Source organism: Alligator mississippiensis, chromosome 6, assembly GCF_030867095.1.
Source record: "Alligator mississippiensis isolate rAllMis1 chromosome 6, rAllMis1, whole genome shotgun sequence".
Lineage (NCBI taxonomy): Eukaryota > Metazoa > Chordata > Crocodylia > Alligatoridae > Alligator > Alligator mississippiensis.
The window spans coordinates 48,262,096-48,285,348 of NC_081829.1; the positions used below are offsets into that span (position 1 = coordinate 48,262,096).

General features: G+C 45.5%; 1 protein-coding gene across 3 annotated transcripts in view; it reads right to left on the reverse strand.

Annotated features, from left to right (window-relative positions):
• Positions 1-23,253, reverse strand: part of RHOBTB1 (Rho related BTB domain containing 1) — an 84,887-nt gene that overhangs the window by 35,923 nt on the left and 25,711 nt on the right. For 2 of the 3 annotated variants that reach the window (XM_006278334.4, XM_019496697.2), the window contains exons 4-5: positions 21,965-22,166; positions 21,513-21,616 (exon numbers count right to left, since the gene is read on the reverse strand). In XM_006278334.4, coding sequence (XP_006278396.2) covers positions 21,513-21,616; positions 21,965-22,156 — 296 coding nt within the window. In that variant the 5' untranslated portion in view covers positions 22,157-22,166. The remainder of the gene's footprint in view (positions 1-21,512; positions 21,617-21,964; positions 22,167-23,253) is intronic. The other variant, XM_019496696.2, reaches the window with a different exon arrangement.

Sequence of the window (23,253 nt, forward strand, 5' to 3'; positions counted from 1 at the left end):
AAAGCGCGCAGGGAAGGGTACGTCGAGGGATCAGGCAGCGACGGGGAGGGGCTAGAGGTTGATCAGGCCCCTATATCCTTCTTAAGGCACACGCTGGGTTCGTTAAGCTCCACAGCGCGCTTAGAGTTCTTCACGAGATGTGAAGTCCTCCTTCTCCTCCTCCAACTTGGGCGGAAACCGCTCAAGCCTCTTATACGACTAGCAAGCCAATCGCTAGCCGCCACGTGGGAATAATTTAGAAACAGCCAATAGTGGGAAACAAATTTACATACGGGTGGCGGGAACTCCTTTGCACTGGGGTTTTCTCTATGCAACTGAGAATTGCACCGTGCAAAGAAAGCTCCTCGTGGCGGGAAATAATTCTGCAGTGCCGAAGCGCACACACAATCGTACCCTTTGGGTCATGACAGTTAGTCTTATCATTTAACCCCAAATGAGGGGCCCCTGTCTTACTGTCTATTGTCCTTTGATAGCTAATAAAGGAGTAATGGTGTTGGATCTTGAAGGGGGCTTGCTCAGGAAGGGGATAAAGCTGTGATGAGGGGAAGGTTGGGACATCTAAAAGGAGGTAAGATAAGGTAAAAATCCTGTCTCAGTAGCACTGGCTGACCTGGAAATCAATGCAGAGGAAGAACTCAAGAGGGAAAAACAAATTTAAACATTTTAGTCATGTCATCTTTCCTTTTTCGAGGACAAGTCAAAAGCATACTGTTTATTTTTAGAAGCCTTATGATGATATCCAGGAGTCAGATTTGACAGAATGAGTTTATGAGGAGATGAACTACATTTTATTTTAGTACAATGTTATTTAAAAAAATGTACCCAGAGAAAGTTTCTTTCTCTCTTAAGAGCTGGTTGGGGAGGGGGAAGGGTTGCAGAAACTAAATAGCTAATTTCGTCTGTTACTGGTCTTAATTTTTTCCTACTCTGAGGGCTAGCTTTGTTTCTGAGAGAAGCTACAGAAGTGCCAGACTACTGTGAGGGAGGTTTTTCAGACAAGTTTTGTAGAGCTAAGAATTCCGAGTAACTTCAGACAACAATTTTGCCCCTTTAAAAGTTTATGTGAATGGCTGAATCCTCTGAAGTCCATTCACCATAAATAAAGCATTATATTCCCTCAAGCACGGATTGTTTTGTGCTACAGGCACCATCCCCATACTTTTCCCCTTGGCTTTATAACATCTTTCAAATCCTGCATCGCAGCTACAAGTCTTGTGACTGAAGTGTGATTAGAGATGATGGGAATTATTTTTAGGATCCACTGACATAACGCCTTAAGTGTTAAGAGAGGTTAAGTCTTTTCCTCAGCCTGGACTGTACATATCAGCTCCACAAAGCTTCCAAGCTGAAAGACTGAAGCCAAGAATTAAATGTAGGATCTCCTTTATGGCAATGCAAAATACTACTGCTATTCCACTACACTATCTCAGACACAATTTTAAAGTTTTACTAAATGATATATTTTTCATGCATGCATCTCTCAGAGCTCAAAATAAATTGCACAGATAGCTATAAAGCAAGGCAGAGAATGTACTTTAAGTGGATTCAGAGTTTAGTTAATGCAGTAGCCGCCACCACATGACATGGAAAAGATTTCATAAGTGATGGATGAGCGTAACAAAATGACCTGAAGATGAAAGACTTGTGTACACACGCTCACAACAGATGGGAGGCCTGGTGAACTAAAATGCAAGGAGTGCCCTGACCTGCAAGGGACAAAAGATATCCAAATAAGACAGGGCAAGATCATGCACTGCCCTGTAGGTGAGCAGGAGAATCAATTCTATACTTTACCCAGAGCAGTGAAGCTTCTTAAACACGGTTATAATGTGCAAAACTGTCAAAATGTCCTGAAATATATTCAGATTTTGTGGTGAGTAGCATGCAGAACTACTTCTAAAATTTCTTTCATTTCATTTTCAGTCAAAAGTAACACCAATAAAAGTAAACTGTTTTTTTAAATATATTATTTACTTCAGTGCTAGGATTAAAAATGGAATTAGCCTTTTCTGCTTGTTCTTTATTATGCACATCATACTAGAATTTACATTTTTTAAGCCTCCGCGGTATTTTCTCTGCACTTGCAGGAACACAGTGGAGGATATATGGAGAACTACAGATGACTACTGTAGCATCATAAAAATGACTAGAATATTTCATCTCCCACTGTAATTACCTGCAAGAGCTATTGTTTCAGTACAAATACCTAAGAAACAAAATATCAAGGGGAAATCAACTTTTTAAATTTAAGGGGTTGTTTATATAATCTTGGCTTTTGATTAATTTTACCTCTGTCTCTAGGATCTAGATTTAGGGCTAATCATGACAGCAGCTTAATCTTTTACCTACGGAAAAGGTCATCTTAGCACCAAGCACAGAACTCTGATAATGAATCAATCAATCTGCAAATTATCAGAACTTTGTTCCTTGCCCAAATTCTGCACTCCTTAACTGAGTAAAATTCCCAGTGACTTCAGAGACGGTTTATACATAATTCAACTCCAGAGTAGGCCTGAGCGAAGTGGCTAGTATTCGCTTTGGATTTGGCCAATTCAGGAGGCAGTGATTCGATCTGGTGATTTAAATCACTGTCCCAAATCGATTCAGCTGAATCTGATTTGGAGATTTGGCCCCATCCCTCCCCACTTTCAATAGCTGCCCCGCCTGCTCCAGCTCCCAACTCTTTGATAAAAAAAGCCCCAACTCACTGGCTCCTGCCCGGCAGGGGGTGGATCCCCACTGCTTCCCACTGCCCCACATGGGGGACTCTGCTATGAGCCCCTGCCCGCTGTCTTAGCCCTACCCCCTATGGCTGCTCCTCCTGCCCCAGCTCCTAGCCCTTAAAGAAAAAAAAACAACCCTGGACTCTGACTGCTGCCCGGTGGGAAGCGATTCCCCGCTGCACCACACTGTCCCATGCTGCATGACAGGGCTCTTCCATGAGCCCCATGAAGCCCCAAGGCTGCTGTAGAAGCCAGTGAGTGCAGGGTTTTTTTGTTGTTGTTTTTGTTTTATAATGGGGTGGGAGCTGGGCAGCCATGGGGGGGGGGGCTGGGAGAAGAGGCGAGGGTTGGGGGGCTTGTGGCAGAGCCCCCTATACAGCGTGGGGCAGTGGGGGGCAGCAGGGATTGCCCCCCCTGCCCGGCAGCACCAGGTGGGGTTTTTTTTTTGTTAAACAACCAGCTGGGGCGGACAGGGAAGCCATGGGGGGAGGGAGGGCTGGGGCATCAGGCAGGGGTCCCGCCATGGTCCCCTCCCCCCTCCTTCGGCCTTCCCTCCCTCACCCCCTACTTACCAGCTTGGAGTCTGAGTCCAGCTCCCTGCTGCAGCGAGCAGGGACTGTCCAAATCACTGAAGCTCTCCGAATCGATTCATAGAGCTTCGAATCAATTTGGACCTTTTAAACGGTCCCCTGATTCTATTTGGATTTGGCCACCGAATCGGGCTGAATCTCCTCCGAACTGAATCAGGACCTAAAGCTTCGTATAGCCCTACTCCAGAGTTCTTGACTCAATATATCTTTTTTCTTAAAAAATATAAAGAGCTTGCATACTGTGTTCTTAACTCACAAACAAAAACACTGCATTAAAATATAACTCCAGAGATAAGGGTGGCTTGAAGCTAAAGGACACTTATTTATTCTTCATATCAGACACCAAGAATGGGTTTGTGGCAAGATAAGACACAAGGCCTTAGTATAGACTCCAAGGTGGAGAACAAAAAACAAAACGGCATCCAGAAAGATAGCATGTGACAGGACCAACCTGGGACACATTATTGGACTAGCCTAGGGCAAACTCCCGTGCTCGCAATGTTACAGGAAAAGCTTGATAAGGAACTGGATAACAATGAAATGTTTTTGTGGAGACACATATTCAATTGTCTGCTACCTGTAGGCAGAAAGATAAAGTTATGGTAAAAAAGAAACGTGAAAAATAATGGATAATAGAAAGTGGGCATTTCAGATTAATTTTGCTGTCATTGCAAGTAGTTGCTTTGTAGCTAAGGACAATATTTAGATGACATCTCTCTAAACAGATATAATAAACTTGGATCATCTGCCCCGGGGGAACAGAACAGAAAGACTCAACAATAAATTAATCAAAAAAGACTGACAGTACTAACCAGCAATTTCTAGTAGAGAAAGTATTCAGTTTACAAGAGATAAGGAAAAGATTAGATATCAAATTAGCTGAAGTAAAAGTATTAAGAAGGGGAAAAGAAAAAACTGCCAGATGAGGATGAAATGATGATAGAAAACAAACCTAAAAGGAAGTTGTACAGAACCAGTACTACAATGGGGCAAGCACAATTCTGGCAATGGTGTCATGAAGAACCCGAGTCATAGTAGGAAGACTTCAAATGGATGAAGAGAAAGGCAAATAAGTTAAAAAAGGGAAATTGATTTTTAAAAGCAACACTACACATGTTGATGTTGTATAGGAAGTCAGATAGGAAAAAGCTGGGAAAGACAAAACAAACAAGTCAGATGCATTTTGATGACAGAATTGGGGCTGTAGTGTGGCTTCATCATAAAAGTTTTTCCATCTTTGAGAATGAAAAATGAGCTTGTCTGTGCTATTGCCAATGACAGTTTCTATTTAATTGTATTAGATAACTGTTGCCATGAACATAAACTGGTTAATCCCAGAGCAATGGACAAATTCACAGATTCATAGACATTAGGGCTGGAAGGGACCTTGAAGATCATCAAGTCCAGCCCCCTGCCCCAAGGGCAGGAAGTCAGCTAGGGTAAAAGGATCCCAGCAAGATAAGCGTCCAATCGTTTCTTGAATGAGTCCAGAGTACATGCCTGCACCACTTCTGGAGGGAGTTTATTCCAGGCCTTGGGGGCTCAGACAGTAAAGAAGTTTTTCTTTCTGTCTGGACTAAAATGGTCATGGTGGAGTTTATGACTGTTGGTCCTTGTTATTCCTTGGGGTGCTGTGGTAAACAGATGTTCCCCCAGATCCTGATGAACACCTCTTAAGTACTTAAGGCAGCCACCAGGTCACCCTTGAGCCTGCACTTTTCCAGGCTGAAGAGTTCCATGGCTCTCAGCCTCTCATCATAAGGCCTGTTCTCTTGCTCTCTGATCATACGCGTGGCTCTCCTCTGGACTCTCTCAAGCTTCTCAACATCCTTCTTAAATTTTGGAGCCCAGAATTGGATGCAGTACTCCAGCTATGGTCTCACCAAGGCTGAGTACAGCGGGAGGATGACATCCTCAGATTTACGTGAGACGCATCTATGATGCAAACCAGAGTTTTATTTGCTTTACCAGCTGCGACATCACATGGGTGGCTCATGTTCATCTTGCGGTCAATCATGACCCCCAAGTCTCTTTCAGCCGTGGTGCTAGCGAGTGTAGCATGCCGAGCCTATAAGCGTGCTGCAGGTTTTTTTCCCCACCCAAAGTGGAGTACCTTGCATTTTTTGGTATTGAACATCATCAGGTTTATATCTGCCCACTTACTAAGTTTATCCAAGTCAGCCTGGATCACTAGTCTATCCTCAGGTGTGGACGCTATGCCCCAAAGTTTAGTGTCATCGGCGAACTTGGCCAGTGCACTTCTGGCACCAATGTCCACATCGTTGATAAAGATATTAAAGAGAACCAGTCCAAGGACAGAGCCTTGGGGAACACCACTGATCATGGAACGCCATAATAATTCGCTTCCATAGACTACTACTCTCTGGGTCTGACCTCGGAGCCAATTTCCCAGCCACTGAACTGTGGTGTAGCCGAGGCCACAGTTGGCCGATTTTTCCATGAGGAGATCATGGGACACCAGATCAAAGGCTTTTTAAAAAGTCCAGATATATGTTGTCAATCGATTCTCCCTTGTCCAGGTGATATGTCACCTAGTCATAGAAGGAGATGAGATTGATCGGGCAAGACATACCTGCAACAAACCCATGCTGGCTGTCCCTCAGGATGTTGCCATCAGCCAGCTTATCAAGAAGGGTCTCTTTGATAATTTTCTCCAGAATCTTACTGGGGATTGAGGTCAAGCTAATTGGCCTGTAATTCCCGGGATCTACTTTCCGCCCTTTCTCGAAGATGGGTACCACATTGGCCTTCTTCTAGTCTTCAGGTACTTCACCTGAGCGCCATGAGTTTTTGAATGTTTTTCCAATGGTTGGGCTATGACACCTGCCAGCTACTTGAGTACTCTAGGGTGTAGTCTGTCAGGACCAGCTGACTTGAAGATGTTCAGCCTCGCAAGGTGTTTCTTTACAAGGTCTACACCGATGCTGGGTATAAAGACCATGGCTGTCCCGCATCATGCTAGGTAAGGCGGTCCCTCTGGGCTGATGAAAGACCAACGTGAAGTACCCATTAAGCAGGTTGGCTTTTTCCTGGGTGTCGGTTATCAGTTGTCCCTTTTGGTTTAGCAGGGGTCCAATGTTACCCTTGCTTTTTTCCCCCCCGACTCCCTATACATCTGAAAAAGGACCTTTTATTATCCTTGATATGTGAAGCCAGATGGAGTTTGGTTGCAGCCTTGGCTTTCCTGATCTGCTCCCTGCACGCACGGACCAGTGCTGAGTACTCCTCCTTGGTGGTGACTCCAGCCTTCCATCCTTTAAGTCTCCCTTCTTAGGTGAAGGAGGTCCTCAAGTTCCCTGCTGAGCCAAGGATGTTGCTGTGCCCTTTTGCTACCCTTCCTCCAAGATGGGATGGGCAACTCTTGTGTTGTCAGGATCACTCCCTTCAGGAGCAACCACTCCTCTTGGACTCCTCTTCCTGTTGAGTCATGGTCCCTTAGGGCCTCGACAATGAGCCTCCTGAGTTTGTCAAAGTCAGCTTTCCTAAAGTCGAGGACTTCTGTATTGCTGACTGACTTCCCAGCTTTGCGATGGATAGTAAAGGTGATCAGGTTGTGGCCACTATCACACAGCTTTCCATCAATTCTTAGGTCACTGACTAGATCATCCCCTTTGGCCAGTACCAGGTCCAGCAATGCTTTATATCTTGTCAGCCTATAGACTTCTTGAGTCAGGTAGAGCTCATCCACACTCGTGAGGAAGCTTTGTGTAGATCGGATTTGGCCAAGTGCTCTTCCCATGAGGGTAGTTAAAGTCTTCCATGACAACCACGCACCGAAAGCGTGCAGCCTCAGCCAGTTCCTCGGCCAATTCCTGGTCTAGCTCTTGTTTCTGCTTAGGAGGACTGTAGCAGACTCTTACCATGATGTCCCCTGTGCCATGTTCCCCATGTATTTTTACCCAGAGGGACTCCAGACGTCCTCCCTGGGTGCCAATGTCAATTTGCAGGGACAGGTAGCTTTTTTTGACATAGAGAGCTACACGCCCACCACTTTTTTCTGCACGATCTTTTCTGTACAGGGTATAGCCTCTATACCTGTGGCTTAGTCATAGGTGGAGTCCCAGCAGGTCTCCGTTATCCCTATGAGATAGTAGTGCACTTGGTCTGAACTGGATAGCTGTTTCGGTTTATATCCCTTTCTTCACACGCTCACAGGGTGTGTCCAGATCAGCCTGCATGCGTCTCACGCAGCATCTCAAACTCCTTTGAGACACTGCAAGAGGCATGTGCAAAAACAAGAAAACATTCCCCATGTTGCAAATTTGCAGCGCAGGGGCAAAATTAGACTCCTGGATATCCAGGGGTCAAAAAAACCTGCAGACAAAAAAATGCAGGTCAGGGGACCATGCCCAGGGCCATGCCTTGAGGCAACCAGAGGCTGGGTCCTCCATAGAGATGCTCTGGCTGCCAGAGTGTCTCATGGTTGGCCCTTGATCTGGTTCTGAAGCACGCTGGGTCCAGCAGCCTGGGGCCAGCTCCCTGCTGCTGACACACTGCCTGCCCAGCATGGGCAGGCAGTGTGTCAGCAGCAGGGAGCTGGCCCCAGGCTGCAGAGTTGGTAAGTAAAGGGTCGGGGGAGCTGGAGGAGGGGGGAGGGGACCATGGGGGCCCTGCCCACTCCCCCAGCCCCCCCAATCCCTGCCCCACCTGCCCCCCCGAGCCCTCCCCAGCCTGATCCCTTCCCTTCCCCATGCCCCACCTGCCCTGCTAGCTCCCCTGACCCCTTCCCTGCCCCACCCCCTCCCTGCCCCCAGCCCCCCGATCCCTGCCTCGCCCATTCCCATCCCCTGCCTGCCCCCTTTTTTAAAGAGCTGGAGCCTGGGGTGGGGGGGCAGCCATGGGGGGCTGGGGGTGCAAGCAACAGATGGGGCCGGGCAGGGCAGCAATCCAGGGGGCTGGGGGAGCAAGCGGGGATGGGGCACATGGGCCCTGCAGGGGGCCCAATCCCTTGTGGGGGTGCAGCAAAACATATTCATGTATTCATGAATTTATGAAACATGTATTTAGAATTCACTTTATTATTATGAGAGACACTGGTAGGCTTCCACATTATTTTAACACTGTAGATATATCAATTATACATTGCCCAACTGATCATGGTCTCTCTCTCTCTCTCTCTCTAGTGGTCTTTTGTTTTAATTGCAGAGGAACACAAATTTTGGGGTATTTTACAGACTGACTTTTGGATTTTTTTTATCATGGATTTTTCAGTTTTCAAACAGGGAACACCAGAATTCCTGCTAGGGAGGCAAGTGGCAGGACGCTGCCTGCTCAGAGCTGGTACCTTGGACCTAGCTGGCTGTGACTGACTTCCTGGCCAATTGGGGCCAGGAGGACATGGTTTGACAGTTCAAAGCAGGCCACCACACCTGGAGCATCTTCTGGGTGATAGCTGCCCAGATGGCTGGGCAGGGGGCACAAATGGCAGTAGTGCTGCACAAAGGCCAACTCTGCAGCCAAAGCCCAATGGCAGCTGGCCCAGAGGGGCAGATGCTTCTACTGGCTCTGCAGTCCCCACTGGGTCTGCCAGGTGTGCAGCTGGTCACAGCCAGGCAGCAGCCCCTGCTGCCAGACTGCTGCAATGGGTAAAGGGTGCAGGGAACTCTCTGGGCTGCTTCAGCAGTCCAGCTGGCACAAGGGGTAGTGTCCCCAGGTATCAATTGGCTGGGCCACAGAAGCTCCTGAAAGTAGTAGCCCTGAGCTACTTGACAGGGCAGCTTTTTGTATTGATAGGGGCAGGACAGGGCAGCTTTTTATACTGCTGGCAACAGCACAGGTGCTGGCCCTGGGCTCTAGCTCCTCCTGGCTGCACATCTGGGAGGAGCCAGGCAGGGTTATTTTGCCCCAAGTGGCACAATTTGCCCCATACCAAAGTGCATATCTGGGCATGTACACTGAGGCAAAAGCCCCGGCTCAAATTTCCACCGCTTCTATTTGAGCTGCTGCAAGTGCACATGCATGCAGGTGTGGATGCGCCAATAGGGTGTGCCATGGGATGTGCCCATAGGGTGAATTTTGGAGCCCTGGATGTTTAGAATGGCTCAATAGATTCAAGTATCATATCTCACCAAGTCAGAACTATTTGCGGCAGTCAAGGTCATCTTTCCTGGTATTAAACACACCTCCTTCCTAATCTAGGTATGTTATACTGCATCAAGATGTGTTTTACAGCCTACTGGTATTCATTCACTCTCATTCATTCATACCACAATTATTGAAAGAAGGAAGGATAGCTGATCCCTGGGCATCTCTACAAATGCATTTACACTGGCTTAAATTTACTACAGATTCATAGATGTTAGGGTTGGAAGGGACCTCAATAGATCATAGAGTCCGACCCCCTGCATAAGCAGGAAAGAGTGCTGGGTCTAGATGACCCCAGCTAGATACTCATCTAACCTCCTCTTGAAGACCCCCAGGGTAGGGGAGAGCACCACCTCCCTTGGGAGCCCGTTCCAGACCTTGGCCACTCGAACTGTGAAGAAGTTCTTCCTAATGTCCAATCTAAATCTGCTCTCTGCTAGCTTGTGGCCATTGTTTCTTGTAACCCCCGTGGGCGCCTTGGTGAATAAATACTCACCAATTCCCTTCTGTGCCCCCGTGATGAACTATACAGTAAGTTACTGCGCAGTAAGTGGAAATAGGCCAGTGTCTACACATGCAGGCATTCAAGCGTATTAACGCTGTGTGTGGACTGACTTGGGACTAAAGCCCACACACTGTTACTGCATAGTAAGGTATCTACATGTGCAATATTGTGCAGTAACTAATCAGGCATAAATTTGATACATTAATGATGCAGGTATCAAATTTACACTCAAGTTGGTATATGTCGCCATATTTACTGTGCAGTATGGGCATGCATGTGTAGATGTGTGCCCATACTGTGCAGTAATTTCGGTTCTGTGCAGTGAATGTACAAGTGTAGATGTGCCCACCGATAACAACAATGGCAATTCCAGAACAGATTTGGTGCAAGTAACAAATACTTGCACAGGGCAGATACCAATGCAGAGTGTAGAAAAGATAGGTAACTCGTCTCCTTTACTTCGAATGGTCTAAAGCTGGGTTGTTTAGCTTCCAGGCAGCGAGGGGCTGGATCCCATGTGGGCCACAGATCCAGGGACCACATGCCATGCAGATACACCCTGTTGGTTCTCCCACCAAGCAGTCTGCCCAGAGCACCTCCCACTGTGTGCAAAGCCTGGCTTCCCCTACCTTCCAACCACGCACCCTGTGCAGACAGCCTACAGGAATTATAGTTCGCCCCTGCGTAGCTAGGAGAGGGGGGAGCTGGGATGACCAACTTCCCCCTCACCCTGCCACATACACAGTCACCCCTACCCTCTCCCAGCCATGCACACCACCACTGGGCAGTAAGTCCACAGGCTACCAGCTGGACAGCCCTGATTTTAAGTATAAAAAGCATAAGCATTTCTGCCAATTGGGTGAAAATGTTTCAAATTCTAATATACATGAAAGATCAAAAAAAAATGCATACACCTGACATTAGAAATATATAAAGCTAAGCAATGAAAACTAAAAATAATTAAGGAGGTTCATCTTAATGTCACTACCACCAAATATCTATCTACTCTGCAGCTTTTCTTTGGCTCTAGTTGAGTCAAGCTCATACAGGATAACAAGGTTCTTTTGCTAAGTAGTTCTTGACAATTATTTCCCTCAAGTAGAATGGCCTATAAAACACAGTACCTACATGTCTGGGTACAAACAGATTTTAAAAATAGAGTAGATTACCAATGTTGATGGTCATCATCACACATTACAACATGACTTGTTGATACCACATAGCATTATTATTAAAATGAGAAGAGGAAGAAAATTGGATGAAGAGAAAAGGAGTTAGTGTCCCAGCAGCAATGAACCCTTTGTAAGCCAACCAAAGAAAGTCTATTCAAGCATAAAGTTGTATACTACCGAGAAATCACATCCCTGCTGGTCCCCACAATTCTACTAAATGACACATTTATTCCTGATGGGGATGGAGAATTGTAATGATGCAGAAACTTATACAGCAAGTCTGGAGTAAAAGAGAGTATTCTTGTTCAAAGCAATGGGACAACTTGATGCAGCTTCCCATAGTGTGAGAATCTGCAAGATTTTTACAGAGAAAGAGCAGATTTTAAGCTACGTATTGGTTATTTTTTCTTTCTTTGCCCTGTAAACAGAGGAAGCCGGAAGAAGGTGGGAAAAGCAAGGGCCAATGGCATGGATCTTGTATATCTCTTCTTTCGAGGCTTCTGAATTAGGTGAGGGTGAGGCACCCTGTATTGTCAGGAACTGTTACTGCTCTATATTAGGTGACACTGATGAGGGTATAGACAGAAGTGACAATTTTTGCCCAATCTGGCCACAGAAAGCAGTCTGTACCTGTGGCCAAACACAAGTGCACGACTGCAAACAGCTTAAAAAATGGCTGATTGGGTAAAAATCTGACCCCTCATTGCATGAGGTATCAGATAAAGATGTTTCAAAAGGAAGTATCTTCTGTACTTTGTGTCTGCAGAGCTCCCAGCCTGTTGCTGTTTTCAGAATGGGAGGGGGGAAAGGAAGTGGAGGGAGTTCAGTCTGGGGAATTTTTTTGCCCCCTCTGCCCCGGAGGGTGGGACAGGTGTATTGTATTGCAGTTCCTCTGAGGTAAGCCGGGACTCCAACTCACCCACCCCACCTTTCAGCACCTGCTGGGGAGCAGCAAGAACGGGTTCCCTCCCCTGCCTTTCTGCCCTCCCATTCTGAAAACAATGAACACTGCCAGAGAGCCTGCTGTTGCTATGGGAACTTGGCTTCTCGGGCAGCTAGATTCCCCTCCCCCTGGGAGGCGGAGCTAGAAGTTCAACAGTGAACTTCTGTTTGGTCTGGGATAATAGTGTAACTTAGAATGCTTTGCAAAAATTGTTGAGTTACAGTTGGGAGCTGCACTTCTGTCTGCACCCTCAGCCTAGGCACTCTGCAGCCAGGAGTCTATTCCTTGCCTTACCAGCCAATAGAGAGATGTTCATCTCTCTGTGCTGTAAGAAGAGGAGGGGAAGCTGCTTTCTATCCCATACTTAAGCAGCCGTGAGATACAATGGAGGGCTTTGAACCCAACAGAACTGACTCTGTTCTTGTGTTAAAGTCCTTATTGGCAGTAGCCTTGATGGACTCAGTTGATCATCAGTGCACAGGAATCAAGTTTTGGGCAATTTACAGCAGCAACTCCACAACTGAGACCTACAGATTGGCAGAAAGGAGGGAGAAGTTGGCAAGAAGTCATATTGTATAAAAATGTAGCCTGACAATAACAGGAAGAAATATTTCTTGGGATTCAATTACACTGAACTGAGGGAATCCTAATTACTCAAAGATAGATGAATGATGTGCTGCTATAGTGGCACACATACCAACACAGAAGGCTGATAGAATCAAATCACAAAGGAGTTATTTAGTGTCAGCACATACTTTAAAGGGGCTCTATCAACAGCCCTGTGACTAGCCCATCCACATGTTCACAACTAAATGGTGTGGGGAAAGCTAATATACTTCCATATGGAAGGAACAGATTTAGTTTGGTCTAGAACTCAAATTTAAGTTACAGTAAATAAAACATTCCCAAATTAGTTGAGAGAATGTTCATATCAGTAAGAACAAGTATTTGACTGAAACTGAATTAACTCTTTACACGTTTGTATATACGCATGCTAGTACTGTACAAATAAAATATTTACAGGAAATTAACTCAATCCTACTGAAATATACTTTTCTCTCTCTTTTCTTTTTTTTTTTCTTTAAAGAGGTGGAAGCCAATCCTTTCCATTTTCACTCCAAGCATTAATTCCAGCACTGTGAGATCCATACAAACTCATTCAAAACTAGAATGGAACGTGAGCTGTTGTGAATCATATGATACCAAAATAAAAGCAATGTAAATTACATGGTGGAAACACTTATATACCAATCACCTGAAGTATTTTAGGGACATTACTACATAGGTCATTGCAACCTGAGCTTTATCCAATCTTCCCATTCAGATTGCAGTATTAGACAGTGGGATAATATTAAAACAGAATATTTTTTATTTTTATTTATTCTTTATGCCTCCCTTCCCAATGAGGCAACTTACTGGAAGGGAACAACTTATAAAAACAGCTATTAATATAAAAACATCCTTAAACAATACCCCAACTTAGCCTTGCTTGCTAAGTGCCTCTGCTCAGAGGAATGTCTTACAACACTTCTAGAAGATGTGCATGCACAGGCTCTGGTGGGCCTCTAAGGGCTGGGAGATTCAAAGTTGAGGAGTGAGTACCAAGTTATTGTTTTTAATGAATTCACCAACTATACCTCATTCTAAAGTATCTCTTTACAGTGACTACAAATGAAACCGAACCTTAAAGACAATATGAACTGATGACCTGCTTGGAATGAATGGAGCCCCTCTATAAGCCTAACACATCTATTGTACTAAAAGAAAAACGCCATTCCTCAAAATCTTCTCAAGTAAATCTTGTCTTGATTTTTTTCTTTTAATCTCTTTGTCAACTTTCCTCACCAAACATTCTTGTATGATTCTGATCTGCAAACTGAACAATATGTAGTAATGTATTGGGGATCAATAATTGTTTCTTCATTAAGCAGAAAATTATGAATTATTCTATGCTGTTGTTCACCTATTTCTATTTTTATCCCAATGAAAAATGGAAAATTAAAGAGAATTCATCTTGGCTGCAATTACTATCACTTGTCTACAGCATGACCTCTTCATATAACAATCTGCAAAAAATAGATTCTTCATAGTTTCATAGGTCAGGAGGGACCTGATCAGATCATCTAGCCTGACTCCCTGCCACAGGCAGGAATAAATGCTGGGCTCATAAGACCCCAGACAGGTGATTATCCAAACTCTTTTTTAATTTGCCCAAGGTAGGGGCGAGGACCACTTCCCTGGGAAGTTGGTTCCAGATTCTGGCCACCCTAACTGTAAAATATTGCCTCCTGTGCTCTAACCTAAACCTATTCTTCATCAGCTTATTACCATTGTTCCTCATCACCCCAGGTGGTGCTGGGGAGAAAAGGGCTCTTTCTATTTGCTGATGATCTCCCCTGATGAGTTTGTAGGCAGTCACCAGGTCCCCCCTCAGTCTCCTCTTGCTGAGGCTGAATAGGTTCAGGTCCCTCAGTCTCTCCTCATAGGGCCTGTCCTGCTGCCCTCTCACCAAGCAGGTGGCCCTCCTCTGAACTCTCTCCAGGCTGGCCACATCCTTTTTAAAATGCTGTGCCCAGTACTGGACGCAATACCCCAATTGCAGCCTGACCAACGTTGCATAGAGGGGGAGTATCACCTCTCTGGACCGGCTTGAGATGCTGGCTGGCCTTGCTGGCTGCGGTCTGGCATTGCAGCTCATGTTCATCTTGGAGTCAATAACGACTCCAAGATCCCTTTTCTGCCTCTGTGCTTTCAAGAGGGGAACTCCCCAGCCTGTATGTATGCTGTGGATTCCTTCTCCCAAGGTGCAGCACCCTGCATTTGTCTACGTTGAACCCCATCCTATTCTCATCTGCCCACTTTTGTAGTCAGTCTAAATCTAGTTACAGCCTCTCTCTCCCTTCAAGTGTGTCCACCTCGCTCCACATCTTAGTGTCATCAGCAAACTTGGACAACGTGCTTTCCACCCCCTCGTCCAAGTTGCTGATGAAGATGTTAAACAGTCCGGGCCTGAGGACCGAGCCCTGGGGTACCCCACTGCTCACATCTTGCCAGGTTGAGTACGACCCGTCCACCACTACTCTCTGGGTGCACCCCATCAGCCAATTTTTTACCCATCCAACTATATAGGCATCAATGCCACAGTCGCCTAATTTATTGATGAGGATGGGGTGAGAGACAATGTCAAAGGCCTTCTTAAAGTCTAGAAAGATTACGTCCACGGCGACATCATCCAAGGATTTAGTTACTTGGTCATAAAAGGCAATCAGGTTGGTCAGGCAGGACCTGCCTTTGATGAACCCATGCTGATTGCCCCTAAGTATGATCTCCCCTGCAGGCCCCCCACAGATGTGCTCCTTGATGATTCTCTCCAAGATCTTCCCGAGCACTGAGGTGAGGCTTACAGGCCTATAGTTACTTGGGTCCTCCTTCCTCCCCTTCTTAAAAATTAGGACCACATTAGCTAGTTTCCAATCCTTCGGCACCTGGCCAGATGACCATGAATGCTCATACAGTCGGTCCAAGGGCTCCGCGATGACCCCTGCCAGCTCCCTCAACACCCTTGGGTGGAGGGCATATGGACCTGCAGATTTAAAAATGTCCAGCCCTTCCAGAAGATCCATAACTACATCTGCGCTGACTGAAGGCCTGACAGAGTTGTCCCTACCTCTGGTAGGAGGGATGTCCCAGTCCCTGTTCAAGAAAACAGAGGCAAAGAAACTGCTAAAAATATAGGCTCTCTCATCTGGCATAGCCACAAGATTACCGTTTGTGTCTTGCAGGGGCCCTACATTGCCTGGTGCCCTCTTCTTGCTCCCAATGTACTTGAAAAAGGACTTGTTGTCATCCTTAATCCTGGACGCTAGCCTGAGTTCCATCTCTGCCTTGGCCTTCCTAAGAGCCCTCCTACACTCCCAGGCTGAGGAGGAGTACTCCTCCTTGGTGATAGCTCCTCCCTTCAACTGGCTGTATGCCACCCTTTTAGTCCTTAGGCATTCCTGAATGCCCTTGCTGAGCTAAGGGGGTTTCTGAGCACTCTTACCCTCCTTGCTTCTCTCAGGGACTGTTACCCTTTGGGCTTGGAGGATCGTCCCCTTAAGGTATGACCATCCCTCATGGACTCCCATCTCCTCTACCTTCTGGGCCCTCAGTGCCTCCCCCGCTAATCTCCAAAGCTCACTGAAGTTGGCCCTTCTGAAGTCAAGGGCTTTAGTCTTGCTGTAAGCCCTTGACATCCTGCGCTGGATAGTGAATTCCAGCAGGTAATGATCACTATTGCCCAGGTGGTCAAGGACCTGCAGTCCCCTCACCAGGTCATCCCGTGGCCAGGACCAGGTCCAGCAAGGCATTACCCCTAGTGGGGCTGTGCACCTCCTGGATAAGGTGAAGGTCCTGTAAAACAGCCAGAAACCTACACGAGCGGTCAGACCTGGCTGTCTGCTTCTCCCAGCAAATGTCTGGGTAGTTTAGGTCACCCATTACAATAACATTCCTTGACCTAATCACCTCCATAAGCTGACCAGAGAAGTCCCGGTCCAGCTCTTCCCCCTGGTTGGGTGGTCTGTAGTAGACACCCACCGTAAGGTCTCTTTTGCCACGCCCCCCTTGTAGTTTGACCCACAGTGTCTCCGCCCGACCCTCCTCTAACCTGAAGCTAATCCTTGATGTTGTGAGGTGCTCTTTGACATAGAGCGCAGCCCCCCCCCCCACCTTTCCTCTCTGTCCTGTCACTAATATATAGGGTGTATCCCTGAATGCCCACCACCCAGTCATGGGTAGTGTCCCACCAAGTTTCTGTGACCCCTACTAAGTCTGGATTCTTACTCGCAATCAGGAGGCAGAGTTCTTCCTGCTTGTTCCCCATACTATGAGCAGTAGTGTAGAGGCACTTGAGGCCTCCTGAGGGTGCATGTGCCTCCCCCCCACTCACAGGACAGTTGTGGCCCCCTACTCCAAGGACATTGTTGCTTACTTGGGCATCCATTTCTCTTGTCGCCCTGCATGCTGGTGAAGCATCCTCTCCACTTGGAGTGGCCCCTTCCTTCCTCAAATAGGAGCTGATAAGTGATGACCTGCTAGTTGTTGCTGTGCCACATTTAGGATAGGAACAAGCCTTAGCTGATTGACTAACTGACACCATACAGTAGGGGTACAACAGGGTTCACTCGGCATAAAACAGCTTGGAAGGGCACTGAAGGGACATCTCATTAAGTGATCTTTCAGGAAAAGAATCATAAAATCATAAGAGATACCTGTGGGTTTAACCTTGAAAGCTTTGGCACAAGCCATCTTTTCCACTGTGCTGCAAGAGCTAACTTACACACTTCAAAGCACACAAAAAACATTAAAATATAAAAACACTAAACATTTAACACTTTCATTGTTCATAAACCAACCTTTAGAACAAAAGCAAACAGAGTCTGCAGTTCCAAAATTATACCAATCAAATTCTATTCAAATTCTATTAATAAAAGTTTCCTTACATAGTAACAAAACTGTTGTAGTCCAACAATGCATTAAGAGCCTTCACAGAAAGAAAAATCCCAATATAATACGTACTTAGAACAACTCCCTTATGAACCAAACCTTTTTACTGAACTCCATTCCATGTGTACCCTACTTTAAGGGCCCAACCAGGAAGAGCACACACCAACTAATGAAGCTTCCTTAGCCTGACGAAGGGTTTTTGAACCGGAAAGCTTGCTTAATAACTATTCTCCAACCATCTGGGTTGGTCTAATAAAAGATATCAAATTCACCCAAGGAACCTTGTCTGCCTGTGTCTTTAGACCAACATGGCTACAACCTAAACCCCTGCAATTCTGCAAATGCACTTTCAGTCACTTTGATCACAAGTCACTCATATCTTTTGTGGGATTAGAAACTAAGAATTGTTGTTTTCCTGCCTCTCCCTCCTGTCAGTATATGTTGGATCAGAGGTCACAACATGCCTGATTTTGTTGACCTAATCTCTCATAATCTGTTTAGTTGCAAAGTCTCTGTTGTACAATATCATGAGAACACATTAAAAAGGAAAAGTTAGAGGATGTGCAAGGTACAGCTGTTTTATTAGAAGTCAGGCTTCATTGTTTACACCCAAAACCTTAATGTGAAATGCCTCAGTAAATTTGAATATTAACATCAGTGTTAAATTATATAAATAACTGATCTCATACCTGCACATCACTGCTAAATTATACAACTTCTATAATCAAGGCATGCTACTACTATTAGGTCTTCATTCAGCAGAGCAGTTGGCATTCATTTCAACCTTTTACTGAACTGAAGCATCAGTTGTTTTTCAAAATCACCTTCCTACCCAGAGGATAATCCACTAACTTTTTTTTTTATTAGAAGAAAGCAATGTTTACCTTGTAACTCTTTATAAAACACACCTCTAGGACAACACTGAATGTAAAGAAGGATTTATATACACTGGCTTTTACAAGTTGCATGGATTGATACATGAAAACGTCATTGCTGGATTCAATTGGTAGACTGACATACTGGTGAACTTGAGGAAGCATGAAAGATCAGAGCAGGTTAACAAGCATTCTCTAAAGTCACTCATTTTATCTGGTACTGACTAGGGATGTAAAAGGTTAAATGACTAATTGTTTAACTGATAAACCCAGTGATAACTGGTTAAAGGTTACTGGTTATTGTTTCCTGTGAGGCTGGACACAGTTTGGCAGGGAAGCAGGGGGGAGGGAGGGGAATGAAAGCTGCAGAGCCCCAACAGGAACCAGAAGGTGGCAGGGCAGGCAGTAGAGAGGAATGGATGGAGGAGGAAGGACAGAGGAAGGGGGAAGGGAGGAATAGTACAGGCACTCCTCAGACTTAAGATGCAATTGGTTCCTTAAAACCATGTCTTAAGTCGAAACATCATAATTTAGAACCAATTTTCCCATATAAACAGTGTTACAAATGGGGGATTGGCTCCTTTACAACGGTTGATACTGCATGCAGCTGGTAAGTGGTGGAAGGGGAGGGGGAAGGGAAGAAGCGTGGTGGGGGCAGATCAATGTCCCCCGCAGTGAGGAAGGGATGGGGAGGCGACAGCTCCCTCCACTGCATGCGGCTTCTCTGGCGGCTCAATTGGGCGTTCCCGCCGCTGGTTCAGGAGGCCATGGGGGGGGGGGGTGTGCCCCTGGACCTGTGCGGGGTGGGGTGGGCGGGGCTGGGGATGTGCTCTGGGTGGGCAGAGGGGGCTATGGTGAATTTTTGGGTGGCTGCAGCCCCCTATAGCCCCCACTCCACTGCCTGCTCTGATCTGGGGATACATGGCCCCCATGCCCTCAAAGCCACGGCTTATCCGAGGGGCAGCTCCCACTACTGGGCACTGCTTGTCTGGAGGCAGAGCAGTGGCTCTGCCCTGTGCCCATCCTGCCCTAGGTGGGCAAGTGGCAGGAGGGCACGTGCCCCTGGACTCGGGAGGAGCGGTGTGAGCAGCAGAGTGGGGCTACAAGGGGGCTGTAGCCACCCAAAAATTCATTGTAGCCCCCGCCACCCGCCTGGAGCTCAGCCCAGTGCAGCCCTGGCCCTGCCCACCCCACGCAGATCCAAGAGCACCCCCCCCATGCCCTCTTGGACCAGCAGGGGGAGCAGCAGCAGGAAATGCCAGATGAGAAGCGCACAGCGGCGGGAGCTGCCACTCCCCTGTTCCTGCACCAGCCTGGCCCCAGCTGAGCAGTGCTTGTCCCAGCTCGAGTCCCTCCCTTGCTGCAGGGGGCGTTGATCTGCCCCCCCCATACTCCTTCCCTCCCCCACCCCCTTCCACCACTTACCAGCTGCATGCAGTATTGACCACCATAAAGACAAAACCCACGTAGGAAAGTCCAAATGGGGTGTCAATTTATAAACGTTGTAAGTGACGTTCATTGCAACTCAAAAAGTTGTAAACTGAAGACTGCCTATACCCGCAGCCTATGAGGTTAAAGAAGAAAATAGCAGGCAGCCTAATGACTCATCAATTAATCAATTAGCTACTCCTTCACAGGTGCTCCCTGCCTCCTAGCAAGGGACTTCGCCTGAGCTGTACTGTCTTGCTGGGCTTGCCAGCTACCTCCGCCCCCACATGTCAAAGGGACCCTGGAGTGGCTCACAGCAGCAGCCATGTCTGAGCTGCTGTGTTATTGGGTAACCATTTAACCGAAAGAATTGGAGGAGGTTAAACAAATAATTTTTAAACGATATTTACATGCCTAGTACTGACTCAGACAACCCTGTCCTATTCATATGCACAGAGAGCCTCCCAAGAAAAATGTTTTTAGAGACAGACCATGCAAAATTGGCACAGGTACAAACAATACTCTCAGCTGGAGCAAACAAAGGGTGTATGAAAAAATGATCAGCTAAGGCTGGAACAGATATGACATGGAAAATAGAAAAGAAGTTACCGAAGGAAAAATATAATGCAACAAATGACCCAGCATGTATGTCAATCCTGAAAAAGTTTATGAGGTTCAATTTCAATAACTTCAGGTAACTGGAATATATAATGATAGGTGGGTAACCCACTGATACTGCTGGCTGCTGCCTATGTTCCATTTCCTACTGCAGGCCACAATCCTGCACCTCCCCAGTGATCCACAGACACTTTGAAGGGAACAGATAGAAGATGGCAGGTGCTAGACCCAGGGGATACTGCCTCTGCTGCAGCAGAGACTAAATCAAATACATCAGGAGCTAGGACTTGGGGATGCTTCCTCTGCTGCTGTGGCTGGAGCGTGCTGCTGATTTCCTGGGCTGCCACAGGCCAGATCCAGTGTTTTCACAGGGTGAACTGGCCTGCTGCAGATTCCCGCATTATGTTATAACAAATAGTCTGTTATTCAGCAGTTCATGTTTAAACCAAGACAGGGACAGATCCACTTTCCACTAAACCACACAATTTCAGCTGCTACTAGAACTTACTCATATTAAGAAAACCCTTCCCTTCTTTTCTTGTTTCCCCCCCCCTAAATCAACAGGGTAGACACTGCCATTTATTGCAATGTGCTTTTTCTAACCCTAAGAGAATTACCCATCAAACCAATCAGAACCCCTATTTATTTTATAATACATTATTCTAAGAATAGATTGCTTTCCAATGCATCTGTGGATTAGGTCAGCAATAAATGAACTGATTACATTTCATGGTCACTTCATGGTGTTTATTCAGGTAAGAAATACTGACATCCATTTTTATACCAGTGCAGCCTGATTTTGTGAATGCTCTATTTTCAAACTGGACAATATTTGTCAACAGGGCTTAATTATTTGGTCAAGAATGCTGCACAGTAAAACTATGTTCGCTTATAAGTATTTGTATCTTTTAAATCATTGTAGTAGATAATCCTCTTTGTAGTGGGTAGGATATGATTACCCTTGATTGTTTTAAGGCTTCGTAGTTCAAAATTAAGGCCTGCAAATTCCCCTGTGCTAAATTTCATTGCATGTTTTATTTAAAAAGTTAGACTTTCATCAATTTACCTTCCATAAGCAAAACGTCTGTCTTTGTGGTGGTCACCAAATGTATCCCAGAGCCTGAGGGAAACACTTACTTCATCAACAACATCCCGTGAACGTTCAAGGACCTAGAACAGAATAGAAGTCATGTTTTTTTCCCCCTCGGTTAAAATGTTCACTGCAAGTAAATGGCACTTTCCTTTGTTAAAAGGTATGACGACATGCTTCATCACATATTCTATCAAAATACTGTCTTAAGCACTGTATTTATTACTATTTAGGCATATTATGCAACTTCAAAAAAATCCCTTCTTGCCACAAACTGTGTAATGGAACACCCTACAGAAGTGGCAGATACCTTATAATCTTTTGGAAATGTATTTCTGAGGTGCCCATTACCACTTTGATGAGAATGGAGTTGAACAGCAATACAAACTCACTGTACATCCATATTTAATAGGCTTGAAAACCCTTACCTCTTGGCAGACGCGGTACTGATCAATTGCCCAGACAGTTGGTACATGAGTTGCCAACAGCTGGTACTGTTTCAAGGTTGTATTGCATGCTCTTGCACAAATTAAGCGAGTCTTTCCCACTGCATTATCACCAACCACCACACATTTTATGGTTTCAATGTTGGGTCTTTCGTAGTCCATGTCAGTGTCCATTTATCAAAAGCTGTAACAAGACAGTTACATTTTTTCTAATGCCGTAGAAGTTGAGTTATTTAAAACCAGATTCTATCTCCACTTCTTCCAAGTTGCCCATAGGATGAAGTTTCAAGTCAAAACTCAACTTCAGCTTGGCTTAATATCAGTTCCTTTATATACCACACACAGTTACTGAAACCCAAGAACTGTTCTTTTGACCTCAAATGTTTTTTTTTTCCCCCAGGTAGCATGTTATTTTTACTTTGGTTTTCTGTAAACACAAACCTGTTTGCTGAAGAAAAATCCTGGTGAAGCTAGGACTGTTGACAGAGAGCTAGTGAGAGGTAAGTTTGTGCCATGTGGAGAAGTAGCTAAGACACGATGTAAGTGAGTTTGGCTTGAGGGACTCTGGTATAAACTTGCTTTTGTACTATAGGCTTTCCCTGGCACCTTGACCCTTGAAGATGTGGATTAAGATAGTCTCAACAGGTAAAAGCAAGTTACCATTTATGTACAAAATAGGCTATAATTAAAGTTAGGAAAGTAATGTCTAATAAAATGACACAAGAGCCTTGACTTGCTAAAACCTGTAATTTATACTGACTTTACCGTCACTGTTGCCTGTATAAATCACCTAGCCTCTCTGCTTTTAAAGACAATTTTTCACAGACCAAAGTCTAAATTAAAACCAAACAGTCTAACTGAACCTTGTCAATTCAAATATTTTCTCACTAGCAAATTCTGGTTATAAGACGTCAGAATTATTTTACCATGAAATGCATTAATGAGAGCACAATGTATATTTTCCTTTCCAAAATACACTGTCCTTATAGAAAACTAGAATATATTCCTTCATCATCTTTAAATGCATGTCAAATCAGTTAATAGGTTGGTCAGCAAGAAGGGGAGAGATTTGTTTTTAAATATATTTGTTTTTAAGGCCTTTGCAAAGTCTACCATTTTCAGAGAAGAGAAAGGCACAATCATAGTTCAGAATATGATTCTGCTCTCCAAATCTCTAGTCATTGCTCAGTTATAGAATGTCTGGTGTGAAACTGTCATCAAGGAAAAAGTAGAGAAAACACAAGCCAGCCTTATTTAGTAGGGTTTGTCAC